Genomic DNA, 17735 nt, shown 5'->3' with positions numbered 1-17735 from the left:
TGGATCAGGCAACAGCCCGAAGCTGGACGCTGGCCCTTCCTTCCCACTGTCTTGCTTCTCTTACAACAATTCAACTTCCATTAACGGAGAGCCCGTGACTCGCCGGGCCCCGGGCAAAGCGCAACGTACATTTGATCAAACTGAAATTTCAAAACATGTTTGCAAGGTGGGGGCTTCAGGGTGACGGTCGACACATTTAGCTACCAGTGCCGGTGACCAGGAAGACCGTCCACAGGGCTGAGTCAGGGCCCTTGGGGCAAGCAAAGTACTGAGCCCTTAGTTGTGGGCTTGTGGGATCCTGAAAAGGGTTCAAGGGGCCAGAGAGCATCTGGATGCCTAAGAAGGACAGCAAACAGGCTTCTTGCCAGTTGCCACGGGTGCATCCCAGGGCGCGCCTGCTGGACGCTGGTTGTGATTGCTCTCACCCCCTGGTAAAGGTGGGGAAACCAAGACCCTCTGAGGTTACGACTTGCCAGTGACAAAGTTGGGAGGTGACCCCAGTCTGTTTTGATTCCAATGCCAAGGTGACCTTTCACTCTACCATACTTGATTTGTGTCACGCTTCATGTTTTTATGTGTTTCTATAATTTTGCACTGCACTGTTATATTTCTTAAGGATGTCTCCGTCCGAGCCCTGCACCGCGCACTGTGGTATAATCAGCAGAACAGGTGCGAGGTAGGCCCGCTTAGCCGACACAGAAATTAAGGCACAGAGTGGGCAACCCTCAGTGATGGAGGCAGAGCCAGGGCCGGGAGCCAAATCTTTGGAGTCTCAGTCCCCCCATAAGATAAGGAGGCGGATACCTTTCTTGGCTTGTTTTTTGGTGGTCTTGCGGCTTGTGTTGGAAACCCCTGGGATGGATTTTATTTCGCTCTTGCTGACCGGGGGTGGGTGGAGGACCAGCTTCGGTGGCCTGGTGAGACATACAGGCAGCCCCGCGGCGCTCATCAGGATCCCGGTGATGCCTGGAAGGGCAGAGTGTGCGCCAGGGAGGACTGGAGTGTTGGCTCCCCCACACCCCTCCACGCCTCCCTGCCAGGCAACCTCCTCTCCTCTCCTCTCCTCTCCTCTCCTCTCCTCTCCTCTCCTCTCCTCTCCTCTCCTCTCCTCTCCTCTCCTCTCCTCTCCTCTCCTCTCCTCTCCTTCCCTCCCCTCCCCTCCCCTCCCCTCTCCACAGAGTTCCCAGAACTCAGGGATTCTCCACCCGCCCCCTGCTTTCCCCAGAAACCCACCCATTCTCCCATCTTCAAGGGCACGTGTTGCTTTTAGCAATCAGTTCTCCCCACGCTCTTTGTGCTCCTCCAACCCCGACCCCTACAGTCCCCGTTTGTTCTAATGAACATCCGAGTTTCCTCTCTTTTATGAATAAGTGCTCACTGGACTTTCTACCTTCAGCAAGGCCGTCCACAGTTTCTCTTACCGGCCAGGGCAGGGTTGACAGGACTAGACCCATTCAGGTTCTTCACTGGGACAGTGGGGACCCTGTGGAAGGAAAGAGCAAGTGGATTATGGTTCTGACAAGTGGGACAAAATGAGCCAGGGTTGGAACCTCAACATTTCACCTGCTGAACGAAGTGATCCCCTTTCCTACAGAAATGAATCACCCCTGCTAAAGGCGCAGCCGAGTTCTTAGCACCCCAGCCGCAGCTGGAGGGAAGGTTTCTGAAACTAAGACCGCGTCATTCCTGCATGCAGAGCCTCACGTCCCACAGTGGTTCCTCAGTTCACACGAAGTCACAGCCAGGCCTGCACAGCCCTGTTCTGCCCACGCTCTCCACCCCAATCCTCCCCTCTCTGTTCTCCCCGTATCATTCACCTCTTAGTTCTAGCTGCTCTTCCTACACGGGCGTGCACCAGGCACATCCTGCCTCGGAGCCTTTGCGTGTCTGTTCCCTGTGCCTGAAATGCTCTTCCACCAGATATATTCCTGATTCCTTCCTTCAACTTTCTTACTTTCTCAGGGAGGTTACGGAGACCGTCTTATATAATTCTCTACCCACATACCTCTCCTACCTTGGGACCCCCAAAGCCTCTTACATTCTTATATTTTTTTCTTTTTCTTACCCGTGGAACTTAGAATCTTTTAAAGTAAGTTAGTGCATATTATCTCCCATTCTAGAATCTAAGCTCTCCAAGAGCAAACATTTTTTGTCCATTTTGTCAGAAGCCTGACACGAGTAGGCCCTCCATGAATATTTTCTGAAGGAATGACAATCGGAAAAACAAGGTCGCCCCGGGCCGGACCTCAGAGTCACCCAAGAAGCTTTGAAGGAGCCAGAGCTCGGGCACGCGCCGGGGCGCAAGGACTTGGTCCCTCCGCGCGCCCGCGGAGAGGGTGCGGATGCAGCCAAGCCCAGGCCGACATTTGGAAACCATTGCTCCCACAGCTGTCACTTCTCCTCTTCCCTGAGAAATATAAATATCAGGCAAAGCCTCCTCCTCTCTCGGTCCCTCTCCCAGCAGCTCAGGCCAAGCTGGAGAGGAGACGGCACAGCTGCCTGGGAAAGACGAGGCCTCCCACAGCGGCCTCTCGAAAACTAGAGGACACATGGGGCTGGCTCTTGCGCCATCACCGCCCCCAGGCTTCCACAGCTGGGCTTGGAGGGTGATGTGGGCCCGGAGATGCCACCGGCCTGGGTCACAGCTGGCGGCAGGAGCCAGGCAGCCTGAGAAGCCTGCAGTTCTGCTCTGGGGGTAGGTGGTGTTGGGAAAGCAGGAGGAGGAGGAAGTGCATGTTGGTTGGTGTGCTAATTTTGTTTATTATTTCTTTGTCTATTCGTATTGGGCCAGGGACACCGCAGTGAACAAAACAGCCCCTGAGCCTTCATCCATGTGTTATAATCACTAACGTGCACAGAGCCCGCCTCCTACCCAGCACATCCTCACCACTCATGATATACAAATCATCCAACCCTCCCAGCAACCTCTGCAAGAGGTGCTATTACTATCAGCCCTGCTTTTACTGGGCAGGGAAGCTGAGGCACAGAGAGGTTAAGCAAGCTTGATGAAGATCACACAGCTAAGGATTTGAACGCAGGGAATCGGGCTCCAGCGCCCCCTGGTTTAGCCGCTCACGATGCTGTGCACTTACCCTGTGTCACCCTGTCACCCCACGCTGCAGTCAGAGAACATGAAGCTCAGAGAGTGAAGGAATAAACTCACATCGAAGAGGCCGCAGGACTGGGATGGACCTCAAGGCTGAGCAGTGGATCTGTCTGTCCCCCACGTGCTTCCGGGGTGCTTCCCCAGCTATGCTGAGTCTTCCAGGGGCCCTGTCTCTTCCCAGGGACCATGACACGTGTACCAGGGTTGTGAGAAGGATGTGGAAACAACAGATGTGGGAGTGTTTGTGTCTCAGCAGGCCACCAAAGGCTACTTTCCTCTGAAATTGTCCCCAAGATAAATCAAACCCAGATGGGGGGGGGGAGGGGAATTAAAAACAAGGAAAAGTAGTCCAAGAAAGAGGCACGGAGTAGATTCTGGGCTCTGTGACGCGCCCCACGGGGCCAGGCATGTATGGTAGACGGAGAATCAGGAAAACTGTGTTCGAATCCCAATCCTGCCAGTAGCACCTCACAAAGTCAGTTACCTTTTCTGAGCCTCAGTTTCCTTCTCTGTAAACCAGGGAGGGTCCGGGGTGAGAAGATGTTAGGGAGACTTCTTGACAATTTCCCACTCCAGCCACTAAGAACCAGGTGGCAGGCCTGACCTGTGGTGGCGCGGTGGATAAAGCGTCGACCCAGAAATGCTGAGGTCGCCGGTTCGAAACCCTGGGCTTGCCTGGTCAACGCACATATAGGAGTTGATGCTTCCTGCTCCTCCCCTCTTCTCTCTCTATCTCTCTCTCTCCCTCTCTCTCTCCTTTCTAAAATGAATAAACAAAATAAAAATAAAATTTTATATATATAAAAAAAAGAACCAGGTGGCAGCTTGAGCCGGGGTGCTCCACCCACAGCTCAGACGCCTCCTGAGGGAGCTCCACCTGGAGGACGGGCCTCCTGCTCTCCGCCAGGGGGCAGCCTGCCTCTCAGCCCTTTACCTGCCTGACCCCTTAACCACTCCAAGGCTCCCCCACTCCCACTGATAAGCAGCTGTGATCTGGGTGACAAAAGCCACTTTTGTTCCCACAAACCGGACTGGCAGGTTTCCACACCCAATCTGCTTCACCAGGAACTATTCCAACCTGCAGGGCACACCCTCATGGCAGCACAAGAACTCGGGGGTGGGGCAAGGTCTGCAGAGAGGAAGGGTCCGCAGGTGGCGCTGGGTGCTCCTGTGGAGACTACACGGGAGGTGGGCATCCCTGCTACGCCAGGAAAGGGACAGCATGGCGGAAGAGCTTGTCACTAGGTTCTGGGTGTCACTGGGGCTTGGGAAAAAAGGGGATATTTGTTTATGAAACACAGAAAGGTGTGGAGGAAAGAGCCCCTTCTCCCTAACAAGGGGACAGGAAGTCCGCCTCCCAGTCCAGCTGTGCAGAGACATGTGACTTGTGGAGGGCCACGCAGCCTCTTTGCATTTGTTGACTGCATCCGAGTTAACCAGGCACCCTCCCTACATCTCTGTCCTGTGGGCTCCCAGTGAGCATGGAGGATCTAGAGCAAATACTTTGTAAATAGCCGAGCCCTACGCAATTTACATTTTTGTTTCCCAACTGTAAGAGGAAGCTGGGTTTGATACAGTCTTCTGCTGTAATAGCCCAATTTTCTCAGATTCTTGAAGACATCAAGTGTTGAAGTGTCAAGCCCGGTGCTAGACAGTACTTAGGATTGCTGAGTCAGCAACAACTGGCCACCCCTCCCCCACTGGTTAAAATGAGAACCACAGAGACTGGCCATGTAGTCCACACCCGTCACTTGGGGCCCCAGCCCCGTGAGCCTGAGCCCTCCTTGTAGAAACCAGCAGCTGGAATGACAGGTGTACTTCCACACCCTCCAAGCCATTCAGCTCAGCCAAAGCTGTCGGTCTAACCACTTGTTGGCCAGTCAGAAGACACCCACTCTATCCCTACTGTGTTGGGCTGATCTCAGTTATGGAAAGTACAAGTTTTAATTTCTGTCATTAAAATATAGAACTAAGAAGAGAGAACAGCTGGCAAGGTGGCCGGGGAGGAGCGTCGCAGGTGGGAGAACAGCTGTGCAGATACCATGGTGAGAAGCAGTGTTTTCCTTGGGAGTCATGAACCAACCCAGGAACCCCTGGGCAGAACAATGGTCTTGTCTCTCTGGCAACCGTGGCCTCACTGGAGATAGAGAAGCCTCCATTCTGGAGAATCGGGCCAGAGGAGCCACTCGTGCCCTCCCCTGTCCAGCCCCCCTCTCTCTTCTCTTTAGAAGCCCCCTGCTTGTGTCTCTGAATAATTCACAGGGTCTTTTGTTCCCCCCAGACCCTTCTCCCTGTCCCACCTCTCCCACCCTCCCTGGTCTTCCTTTTCTCCGTGGGAAAGTTGCCTGAAGAGGTCATGGGCAGCGGGAGGAGGGGGCGGGGCCGTGGACGACAGAAGGTCGATGGCAATGCCAGACAAAGGGAATAAACACGCCAATTAAATGGCCAAGAAAGACGGGAGCAGAAGATGGTAGTGGGGGTGAGGGAGGTGGTAAGAGGTGAAAAGAAAAGGGCTGGAAGACAGGGAGGGGCCGCCCTCGTCAGGAAAACAGAGCAGAGCAAAAACAACTTGTTTCTATAGCCTTTTGCAAGCCTCACTGCCGGCCCGCCAGCCTGTTCTCTTGCTCCACTCGACTGGCTGGCAGAGGGAATGAAGCTCAGAGATAAAGGGCTGCCGATCCCCTCGTTGGGATTTAAAGCGATCTGGGGCTCCCTTTCCCTCCTTACGGCATGGGGTCACTTGGCATTTGTCTAGGCCGCTCGGCTTTGACTTCCGCGGGACAACTACATAGCGCATATTCAGTAGATGCCTGTGAAGAACTGTAACAACAATAGCAGCTAATTCTGACCGAACTCTTATTATATATCAAATATTGTGCTAAATCGATACAACAGATTATTTCATTTAATGCTCCTGACAATCCTATAAGGAAGGAGTTATTCGTACCCCCATTTTATAGACCAGCAAGTTGAAGACAGAGCCAGGAACTTGGGTTCAAGCCTAGGCAGTCGGGTTCTTACACATACCAGTAACCCTGCCGACCTCCGCCAGAGGCCCCGGATGCTGCTGTGCGACAGTGTAGAGAGATGGAGCAGAGGCACAGTTTAGGGGCCCAGTCCCCTCTCCCAAACACTTCTGCCCACTCAGAGGGACCCGTGTGAAAATCCCCTGCATCTGACCAGCACAGGCCCATTTGTAAATTGCTTTCACATCAATGAGAAGCTGTCCTGGAGCAAAAAAGCAGTGGACTGGGAGACCAGAACCGAGGCTCACCCACCTCCCCACTCCGGAGCACACAAGCTGCGTGGGTTCCGTGGGGAGTCAGTTCTGAGCTAAGTGCCATGCCTGACAGCTGCATCAGAGGGCGAGGGGCTGGGGTAGTGCTGGGGAGTGCACCTGCTCACCTGTTCAGGGGTGCACCCCCTCACAGGAGGTCTTCAGCGTAACCCCCATTTCATACCGAGGAGACTGGACCTTGCAAAGCTTCTAATCTCTATGAGCAGGGACCACCCTCTGGCAGCCTGAATTTCACACCCAGGTGTCCAACCTAACTCTAAACCCTCCCCTCCCCACTGTCCAGGACTCCTGGGTTGCAGGCAGGGGAGGGGACCTCTGGAGAAAAGGAAGACTGGGTGGCTCTGAGGGGCCAGTCTTAGAGGAAACCAGGAGCTGGCAGGTGAAGCTTCAGGCACCGCGTGGACCCAGGTCTCCCCCATTTCTGAGCGAGCAGACCAAGTTCATAAAAGGCAATCATCACAGAACATGCAACATCACCAGCTTGTCACAGGAGTAACTGAGACAATGCGGGAAATGTGTCCAGCACGTGGTGAGTACTCGCTAATACGGGCTGTTATTGCAATCTGAAGGGACCCTTCCAGTTGCCAGAGAGACCAGAGGGACGGAACAGACCCTCATTTGGCTCCTACTGTATGCCAGGCACCGTGGTGCGTGCTGGACAGGGAGGGGCACCTCAGAATCAGAACGAGTCTGGCTCTGACGTCAGGCATCAAGAGTGCAAATCCTGGTCTTTGCCGAGGATTAGCTATGTGCCCTTGAGCACATGAACTTGTAGTTTCTGCATGTGTAAGATGGGATCATATGCCTACTTCACAGAGTTGCTCTGAAGGATTAAAGAAAAGCCCCCAAACTGGAATGTGCTGGGAGTGTAATTAAGGCCCACTGTCACTGGGCTTGTTGGTGGCCCTTAGCCCTCACACAGCCCTGCCCTGAGTAGGACTGCCAGCATTTCCCGAGCAGGGAGTTAGGGCTCTGATGTTGGGACTGCCCCATCACAGGGCTGGGAAGAGGCCACGTCTCAGTCAGAAGCCAGAGCTCAGCCCCTAAAGGCTGAAGCCCCTTCATCCACCGCAGTGTCCTGCCTCCCACCTGCAGCCAGGAGGTGGGACAGGATGACAGGGAGCTTCAGTCCTGGCAGCCCCTCCTCCAGCTCTGAGGGATGGCCGTCACGTGCCAGGTCTGATGCTCAAGGCTCAGGGGCGACCATGCGAACACCTACCCAGAGGCGATGAGCACCCGGGACTGGGCGATGGCCAGCCGCTGCAGGTTGGTCCGATTCAAGGTCGCCAGGGCCACCCTTCCCGTCTTGCTGTTGGCTCCCGGGGGGCTGGCAGGAGAGCCCGCCATCACCCTTGCCGGCATGCCAGGGGCCTGGCGCTGGACCGGCTGCGACGGGGCGGCCTTCACCGGGCCTCGGATGCTGCCCATGCTGTCCAGTGGCTTGGCCCCCGGGCCTGGTGCTGGGGGCACCTTGACCGCTCCGGATGGGGCCACGTTCTTGCGGGCGGCAGGGGGCTGCAGGGGACCAGTGCTTCCGCTGACCACGGCCGCCTTGACGCTCATCACCAGGACGCACTGCGGGCAGGAGCAGGGCGGGCCGGGGGGCGAGGCGGCCGACCCGGGGCTGGCCGGCCAGGACTGGGCCTTGGGCAGGGTGCCGGTGACCATGGGGTAGATGAGATCCAGGCGCCGGCGCACGCGGCGCTGGCGCTGGGTCTGCCGGTTGATCTGGCCCATGGTGCTGAAGTCAATGACGTAGCTGAAGCCGATGGAAGTGAGGTCGATCCAGGGCTGCTGCTTCTCGTAGGCGTGCTGGATGGTGATGCCCACTTCCATGTCGTAGGGCGTCCAAGAGCCGTTGTCGTTCTCCCACTCCCACACCACGCCCTTCCCGGGGGCGGAGGACGGGTCATAGTAGTTACGGCGGACTGGGCGGAGGGTCCCTGCCACAGGGGGATGGAAGAGACAGTCGGGGTCAGCAAGCAATGAATCTGAGTTGTGTTTCGTTAATAGGCAAACATTAAATGAGTCCTACTGTGTGCCAGGCACTAGGCTGCCTGTTGGGGTGTCAGCTTGAGTGAGACTCATCCCTGACTTTTAGGGGTCTGCAGTCACACACTGGTGAAAATAGGCAAGCCACAAGGGAAAGACGTGGGAGGCGGTGCTGGTTACCAGCAGGAGCGCCTCCTGGCGTGCAGTGGGGACACTTTGGTCTGCAGCCAAGTGTGTGCACTTACTAGCTAAAACAGACCCCCCCCCTTCCACCCAGCCTCCTTTCCTCCTGGGAGAAACAGGATGTTAACTCCTTGACTGAATTTTTGTGAAAGTTAATTGTGACTCATTCACTCAACAGAGACACATTTGTAATCTGCCAGGTTCTGGGTTTCTTTTTGCCCTAAGGCAGATAGGGCCCTTGGCACACAGTAGGTGCTCATAAATATATCATATCCCATCTCTCCTCCTCCTCTAAGGTTAGGAAGGAAAAGAACACAGGGCCATGGAAATGCAGAGGGGGCTCTGCCTCCAGCTAGGAAGGAGGCCCAGACGGTGGCCCCTTAGCTGGCTGGTGACTGTGGGAAGAGAAAGGAAGATCATGTGGACGGCACTCTCTCAAATTTCCCAGCACTAAATCTTGTGTCAACATCAACAATAATGGCCATAAGAACAATTTTCTATTTATCCCAGGTCTCTTGTTCAAGAAGCTCAAACCCTCCTAAAAATGTCATCTTAACTGTTACAATCTTGCTGGGAGTGGGAAGTAGGGCCTAGGCCAGGGTCATTGCCGGGGACAGACCAGCACAAATGAGCCTGTAGGACCAGAAGGGAATACTAAGCCTGTAACTGTTGCCTCTCTCTCCCCTACTCACCCCAAACCTGAATTCAGATCCAACTAGGGCTCATTTTATGGGTAGCATCATCCAGGCTGAAGGTGCCCAGCTCGGGGCAGCATGGGGAAGCTGGGGAGAGCTTTGGGGTGGCTGGAATTGCCAAATCTGTCATCTTGAGTCCTAGCCACCAAAGTGGTGGGAAAAGGCTCCCCTTCTCCGGCCTCTTGACCCAGCCTTCCTCCAACCCAGAGGGAGACACCAGGACTGGGGACAGAATCCCATTCAGGAGGGGGGGGAGAAGAAAAGGAACAATGGCTATTCAAGACTTTGCCAGGGTCATAACCCGTCCCCCACCCCATCTCCAAGCCCCTTAATGACCCAAAACATCAACATTCAGAAGCAGAAGGGAGAGGCAGAACAATCCCCTATTCAGCAGCAGCAGGACCTCTGTAGAGGGAGTGTGGGGGGGAGCTAGCAGGACAGGAGGAAGGGGCCAGCAGTAGCCCCTGGTTTGCCTCCATTTCCTTCCTGAGCCGCCAGCTCCCTGCGGAACAAAGAGCACAGGCTTTGCATCCAATAGCAGAGGTCCCGCCCCTTCCAGCTGTGTGATTAAACCTCAGTTTACTCATCTATTTGGGACCCAGGGAAGCTACTTCAGAAGGTGAATTTGAAATGAAGGAATGAATATTAAGCACTGAAATAACACCTGTTACATGGCAAGCACACCATAACAGCTGGTGATTGTCATCGTAATTTCTTTTCTATTATGTGTCTAAGCAGGGTGGAGGAGTGGAGGGGAGAGTTTAGTTCAGGTGAGCGCTGTGTGTGTGTGTGGGGGGGGGGAGTAGGAGAAAGAGAAGGTTTATATATAAGCCATATTTGTGCAATCTTTATTGTTTAGAAAGCACCGTCACTTATCCCAGCCCATGTAATCTTCGTGGTAACTTTATGAAACATCTTTCAGAGATGCGGAAATCAAGTTTAGGAGACTTAAAGGGCACTACTTTCTGTTTTCTCCAGGGTAGAGGGACAATGTACTTGACCAGTTCACACCGATGTGTTTACGAGGCGTTTCTGACAGCCGTGCTGCCCGTCCCAGAACTGCTGGAGACCAGGCCCCGGCTCTCACACATCTTTCCGGGTCTGTCCTCCTCTGGGCTTTATTTCCTCCGTTCCTGACATACGGATGCCCCTTTCATCCTCACGGGTTCCCTCCGAGGTGCGGGACTTCCTCCTCTACTGTTCATCGGTTCCTTCTACTGAAATGACCTCCTTTGCCTTTTTTGTCCTATTGAAATTCTCCTGACCGTTCAAGTCCTATGCCATCTGCCATCTATTTCTTAAAAGGCTCTCCCAGTGCAGGCCCCACCCTCGGGAAGTCTGGGTGCCCAGGATCTGGGCACTTTTCATGCTGGCACCTTAAGTGGAAGCATAGACGTCACACGGGAGGTCTGTGCTTTCTAGTGCCTGCTGTAGTGTCTGGCCACAGAGTGCTGTACTGATTGACGACTTCTGGCTACATCGGCATTTCATCATTTATTTCAGATGCTGAGTACCCACGAGCTGCTGTGAGGAATGCCAAGACGTAGGCACTCCTCAGGTAGCTCACAGTCTCACACCATGACTATTCAAGAGGCGGGAGAGCCACAGGAAGGGTGCCAACCAAATGCATGCTGGCAGAACGTCTGACCACATCCCCACTGTGCTGAAATCCTTTCCACGACCTCTCCTGAGATTGCGGTCCCCTCCACCCACCAACGTCACACTAAGACACTCTACTCCGCCCCGATTTCTGCCACCTCAGCCTCCTTCAGTCTCTGTCCGCTGCCACACTCCTCCAGGCCCTTTCACAGTTGCTGGTCCCCAGCCCCCTCAACTCTCTGGCAACCCTCTTCACTGTTCATCCTTCAGCTCTCCTCTGGGCTGCCCAGACCGGGTCAAGTTCCCATTCCTACTTTCCTTATAGCATTTATCTCCATGTGCAACTACACAGACATTTTTGTGATTAAGTTGATGAATGTCTGTCTCCCTCCATAAGACTTCCAACCTCATAAGAATGGGCACCCCAGCCTTTGCTCAGGGCTGTATCTCCCGTGCCGGCAATGTCCCGGGGGCTTGATAATATCAGTTAAATATTAAATAAGGTTATCATCATTTGGAGAACATTTCATGAAATGGATGACAGCATAAGACCTGAATGATCAGGAGAATTTAAGTCAAAATGACAAAGGAGGGCATTTCAGTAGAAGAGGCCTTGCCAATAGCCGAGGGGGTGTGTCAGAGAACTCCGAGGGGGCTTCTGAGGGTAAAAGGGTGTCTGGTTGTCGGGTATAGAGGAAAATACAAGGCACAGAGAAAGAGAAACCTGGAAAGGCATGTGCAAGCCAGGGCGTAGGTGCTGGGGACCACCAGGCTGCAACGGGTTTTACTGTAGGCAATGAGGGGCCAGTGAAGTTTGTGACACAGAGAAGTGACAAGATGGAGCTCCTCTGTTCATCAGTTCTAAGTGAGAAATAATGAGGATGCTGGCGGTGAAAATGAAAAGGTGACAGGCTGGAGGGACCCTACAGAGAGGAAATGGGAGGGACTTGATCATGAGGACAAGCATGCTTTTCAAGAGAGGTCACAAGATCACCTGCTTCAGCATCTCCCGGGGTACAATGCCCTCCAGCCCTGGGGGTCAGTGTCCAGGGGCCAGGCCTGGGAATCTGCATGTGAACAAGCAGCCTGAGTTTTCATCATGCACACTGAAGTTTCAACTGCTGGGCCCATGGTCTACGTGCCTGTGTGTGCCGGGCACCCGAATAAGACTCTGAAGGTCAGAGTGCACCAGAGAACCCTGAGGCTCTGAGCATGGACAAGGGGTACAATGGTGGCACTAGTAGCAGGCAGAGGGGTGTCAAGAGGAAGAGCTGGGTGCGGAAGGGAAAAATACTGAGTTCAGTTCAGTCTTAGCAGGTAAATGACAGGCAGGAGGCAGACCTCAGAACCCAAGTCTGGAACAAGAGAGATGGTGGGATTCAGTTCTCTGATCATTGTCGGAGTCCACTCTGTCTGAAATGGGCTAATCCTGGACCTCTCTGTAATCACGACCAGGAACTAGACGATCTGAGGAAATCTACCTGATCCTAAGGTGCAGTGACCCAAGAGAAAGGCTCTAATGGAATAGTGATCACGGATGTTCCCAGACAAAGGAGGAAGAAAGAGAAAGAAAATCAGTTTTTCTTGGCAACTCAGACACCTGCACCCCAGAGCACCTGAGATTTTTCTGCTTCCGGGAAATGGGAGACAACATTTTCTAAGAATGGCCTGAGGTCTCTCAGACATTTCACCCACATCCATGTAACACTGTGTTATAGCCTCTGCTGTGTCCCCAAATCCCAGCAACACTCACCCTTACTAGAATGTTCCACGAGGACAAAAACTTAGGTGTGTGTTATTGCTACACCCCACATGCTTGGGACAGTGCCTACAGGAAGCAGATGCTCCACACGTGTTCGCTGCATGAAGGCGTAGAGCACGGAGCCTGTGATTTGGAACCTTAGTTCCAAATCTTAGCTGCTGTGGACCAACTGTAAACCTTTGAACAACTTAATCTCTTTCAACTTGCTTTCTCTGCTGTAAATTTGAACAAGTCTTTCATAAGGTTTCTGAGAGAATTAAACAAGATAACGATACAATGCGCATGGGGCATCCTCTATATTGTAACTGTCATGTGGTCGTCATGACCTCTGCCCCCTCCATTCCTGTGCTCACAGAGGATGGAGGGTATGGGGGGGTGGCTATAAATCAGGTCTGCCAAACCCTTAAGCTCTCTCCATCTGACCCTCTCACCACATTAAAGACATAAAAGATGCCACAGTTGCATAGAACACTCTGAGCTAGAAGGATCCCTCCCTCACACCATGCCGCTTCTAAGTAGCATCATCAATGGAAGGGGCCAAGCCCATTCACATGCTCATCTGCATGATCACGAGAAGGGAGCCAGAGGGAATCTCAAGGCTGTTCTTTATTTTGCAGAGGAAAGTGAGGCCTGAGCAGTTAAGGCACTTGCTCAAGGTCACATTTTAAGCCAGTGAGCCTGGGGTGAGGACTTGAGTCACGTCTACCCCCCCCCCCCCAGCTGGGTCTTCCCTCCTTCTGCTGCCTGGACCCTGGAGACAGCAGCAACTAGGTGCACTGGAAGACCCCCTGGGAAAGTAATGCTGAAGTACAGAGCTCCAGTCACTGTCCTACAACAAGAGAGAGGCATCACATGGCAAGGTGAATGACTGCGGGTGGAGAGGACCCAAATGACGCTTTTGGAAGCCAACAGCCAGTTGCCTCTCTCTCGCCCCATCTCTTCCCTTCTTCCAGGTTCCCTAGCCCCAAATGCTTAGAGGAGCCCAGCATAGAATGCAGATAAGCTCAGACTCTGAGGCTGTCTGGGGAGGAAGGGTCCAGGGCCAACACAGGCCGCAGAGGGTGTCGGCAACCTCCTAGCCATCTCCCTGGAGACGGGCTGGATGAGGCTGGAGCCCAGAGAAGCTGAGAGTGAGCACTCCCTTGGCAGCAGGGCAGGCTACTTCTGAAAAACACAAAACAGAAAACACAAAAACAAAAACAAAACTAAAAACAAAGCTTCCATGTCAGGAAATGTCCCCACATAGAGAGGCCAACGAGAAAAGAGAGGACTCGCCTCTACACAGGGGACTTCCAGCTCTCCTTTGTTTATGGGGGTGTTTCTGGTTCCCAGCTTCAAGCTCTGGCTATGGGGATGGTGAGGAATTTAATTAAACATTGCCAGGGCTTGGCCGAGGTTGCCTGGGAGCCAGTGGCTTAAAGTTCTCCGCTGTGAGAGCCTTATCAATGAGCATTACTGAGAGGAACTGTGTGTGTGTGTGTGTGTGTGTGTGTGTGTGTGTGTGTTGGTGGAGAATGGAGAGGAGGGAGCTCCAAGTCCAGAAACCCAGAGATCCTATTCTACTTTGACAAGTTCTCAGCAGACCCAGCATTCCTGGGAATTCAGCCCAGCGCCTCCAGCACCCGGAGCAGGGCCTGGCACTGAGGAGCCAGACAATGTGAAACACACCCTGAGGCAGTTTTTAAAATGATCAAAACCCAGCTCTCTGCCTCGGGTCTAAAGTCTGCTGGTCCCCAGCCACTCTTCCCTGATGACAGGCTGCACAGCCTTGGGCTAAACTGACCAGAGTGTAGTGGTCAGCCGTCCTCAGGGAAGAGTGACCAGACCGTCCGTGGGAGGTAGCTCTGTCCTTCCGCCCAACATTCCCCAGAGCTTCACTTCTGTAGGCAGGGCCCTTCAGGCCACGACCCTTCCTAGGTGCCATGTCCCTAAACACTCATTAAACTTTCTCCTTTCCCAAATGGGGAACAAGGGCTGGGACCTTTATGTCACCAAGGTGGTTCTCCATATGCTGCAGAGATTTAGTTTCAAACAGAAAAGCCCGCACCCGCCTGCCTATTTGTTTAGAGCAGGACTGGCATTCCCTGTCAGGTGTCTGACGCTGGTCTTCCAGGTCCCATCTCCATGGCTCAGGGGTCCCCTCCTCTAGGCACACATCCCTGCCTCCAATCGGATTCCTCTGTCCTGACCTCCACGACCTCTATCCACATTGCACAATTCTGTTCTCTCCCTCTTCCTCACTTATTCCTCTTTCTCAGTCTCCCAACACCCTTACTCCCCCCCCCCTCTCAGCCCTCTGGGTCCACCTCTCTTCCTTTCCCACCAGGGTTTATAGACCCCCCCTACGCCTGCAGATGGGGGCACTTCTGGAAGCCGTTCCCCAGAAAACTTGCCTCACTCAGCTAGTGTCTGCAAAGTCTTTGGCAAAGAGGTTTTTGGGAGTCACGACTAAAAAAGGGGACAGGGGTGGAAAGATACCCCTTTCCCATGACAATCCTAATTAGCACACAGGATATGGAGGCTTTCCAAGGAAGCTGCGATGCCCCGCACCAACAGCTGTTCCCTAGCCTTCTGGGACTGTCCCAGCCATTCTCTCCAGCCCTCCTCCCCACACCTGCCTCTCCAGGCTCCTCTTCGCACTCTTGGGAAATCCTGACCAGAATTCCAGAAACAGACTTGGCCCCAAGTCATCAGTAAGCCTGGCCACTCTGCGCCAAGCAGAGCTCTGACCTGCCCCTCCCGCCAAGGACCCGCCACCCTGCCCGCCCCGTTGCCTCTGTTTCTGGCTCTGACGTGGGAGGGCTGGTCAGCTGGCAAGTGGGATTGTGGTGGCCGCCGTGGCAACCAGCTTCTTATGAGAAGATAGGAGTTTAGTGGAGAGGGAGGCCAGAGTGTCCCTCATAGGTGACCGTCTCAGGAGGAGGTTCGGGGGGCAGTTTCTCCTCAGGAATCCGCCTCCTCCCGCTAGGCGGACAAAGGGAGCGGAGCGGCGTCGCTGCCCGGCATTCCAGAGCCCGGGCCCTCCCCCCGCGCTCCAGCTGCTCCGGCCTGTTGCTTCGGCACTCGGAGTGCACGCGCCGCCGCGCCCGTCAGCGCCGCAGCATCCAGGGCGCTCCGTGCCCCGGAATCCCCAACTCCGGTCTCGCCTCCCACGGAGCCCAGCCCTTCGCGTTCGAGACTCCCGCTTAGAGCCTCGGGGAATCCCTGCTCCCTTCCCCCAGTTCCCACACCCAGCACCCCGCGGTGGGAAGTCACCCCACACGGGAGGGGCAGGGGCAGCAGGGTGGGCGATGAGGAGGCATGTGGCAGGCCCAGGGGTGCCTGGGGCAAAGCAGGGTCAGCCCCTGCGTGAGCGAGAGGAGTAGGGGCCCTTGGCGAGAGGCTGGGATTGCTGGTGGGCGGGCTGGCACGAGAACTTAACCTGGCCCACCAAGCGCTTAAAATGGGGCGTGAAAGAGGAGTTGTTAGGGGCTAGGGTGCAGCTAGGTTTGCAAACCAGAACACTGACTCATGGCATGGGGGTTTACTGCAGAGGGACCTTAAGAGGATCACGGGGAGGAAGCGCCCCCTCCACGACCGTCTCTGGGTGACACGACAACACGGAGGTGCCGGGGGGATAGGCCCCGGTGGGCGCACGCGGCGGGAGATCTCGGGCCAGGGAGGGAGGTGGGCGCGGGCCGGGCAGGGGCGGCTGGCTTACCGGTGTCCTGGCGGAACTGGTTCATGGACTGCAGGTCGATGATGTAGGGCGCGAGCCGGCTGTCCACCTGGCCCAACACCACGCTGCCCCCGGCGCGGGGGCCGGCGCGGACCACCGCCTCGATGTGGTGGCTCACGGCGGGGCTGTAGGGACGCCAGCGGCCGTGCTCGTTCAGCCATTCCCAGACGACCACCGCCGAGGCCAGGAGCATGGCGAGCCCGGGGCTGCGGCGGCGGCGGCGCTGCGCCGTCCCTCTCCCGGGCTCGGCGCGGCCGCTCTCCTCCGCTTCCTCCTGCGCCGCAGCCTCGCGGCCTCGACCGCGCCCCCCGCTCCGCGCCCCGCCGCCCCGGGCAGCCTCAGCTCCGGCCCATGGGCCGCTCCCCAGCGGCGCATCCACCGGGGCCCGGACACCAGGGCCGCCCGGCTCCGACCGCGCGCTGCCACAGGGGCCCGCCGCTGCCGCCGCTGCTGCCGCTGCTCCCCGGGGTTGGGTGGCTTCATGCAAATGTCCGGCTCGCTGCGAACAGGCCCCCGCCTCGCAAAGCCACCCGGCGGGCGCGCCGCCGGAGCCCCGGCAGCGGCGAGCTGGACCTGACAGCGAGGCGATGACCGAGCTCCTGCACCAGTTGCGCCTCGGGCTCTGCAGTCGCCCGGGTGGGATCTCGCGGCGCGCTGGCGCTCGGATGGCACGCTGCGCCCCCTCCCGCTCCCCCCTTTGGCCGCACGATGTGCTGTCGCCGCCTGGGCTAGAGCTCCCCCTCCCTGTGGCTCAGCTCAGTTGCTTCCAGAATGAATCGCTCCTCCCAGGCCCGGCACTAAGGCAAATCTGCGCCTGCGGGGGTTACCCCAGTCCCTAGACGCCGAAAACCGACCCGCCATGACACGGCCCTGGGACTGCAGCTGTCGCCCGGTTGCAACTTTGCTGCCTCGTTCCCAGGAATGGAATTTTCTTCTTTTCTCTCTTTTTTAATGCAACGTGATTGCTGTCCAGAGTGCGAGCTCTGAGACACGAAGTATCTCGGGTCTCACGCACACCCCCGCACACTCGCAGTCGCACACACGCGCGCTCACACCCCCACGCCCTTCTTGTTCGGGGTGGTATTACCTCATCTTCGCTCGCATCCTCAGCTGTCCGTCAAGGATGCAGAGGCACGCCCCCTGGCTACTCAAGCGGGTGCCTTGGAGCTCACTCGCCCCCTGCTGGATCAAGGCGATGCTTGCCGGCCAATGGTCACACACAAGTTGTGGCTCAAATCAGAACTCTGCTAAGACTCAGTCCAAAGGGATGCAGCAGTTTGGTGAACTGTAGATTTACATGCTTTTAATAGGACTGATACCATGTACCTTCCCCTCCACCCCGTCTATGGTAACATCTTACAAAACTGTAACTACAAAACTGT

General features: G+C 55.5%; 1 protein-coding gene across 1 annotated transcript in view; it reads right to left on the bottom strand.

The window, feature by feature from the left end:
* DTX4 (deltex E3 ubiquitin ligase 4) overlaps window positions 1–16568 on the bottom strand; it is a 29092-nt gene extending 12524 nt beyond the window's left edge. The window contains exons 1-4 of the mRNA XM_066251606.1: window positions 16336–16568; window positions 7624–8347; window positions 1422–1483; window positions 805–966 (exon numbers count right to left, since the gene is read on the bottom strand). Of these exons, the coding sequence (XP_066107703.1) occupies window positions 805–966; window positions 1422–1483; window positions 7624–8347; window positions 16336–16546 (1159 nt within the window). The 5' untranslated portion in view covers window positions 16547–16568. The remainder of the gene's footprint in view (window positions 1–804; window positions 967–1421; window positions 1484–7623; window positions 8348–16335) is intronic.
* Between the last annotated feature and the right edge of the window lie 1167 nt (window positions 16569–17735).

This window comes from Saccopteryx bilineata, chromosome 1 (genome assembly GCF_036850765.1).
Source record: "Saccopteryx bilineata isolate mSacBil1 chromosome 1, mSacBil1_pri_phased_curated, whole genome shotgun sequence".
In the NCBI taxonomy this organism is placed as follows: Eukaryota; Metazoa; Chordata; class Mammalia; order Chiroptera; family Emballonuridae; genus Saccopteryx; species Saccopteryx bilineata.
This window is presented reverse-complemented; position numbering and strand designations above follow the sequence as displayed.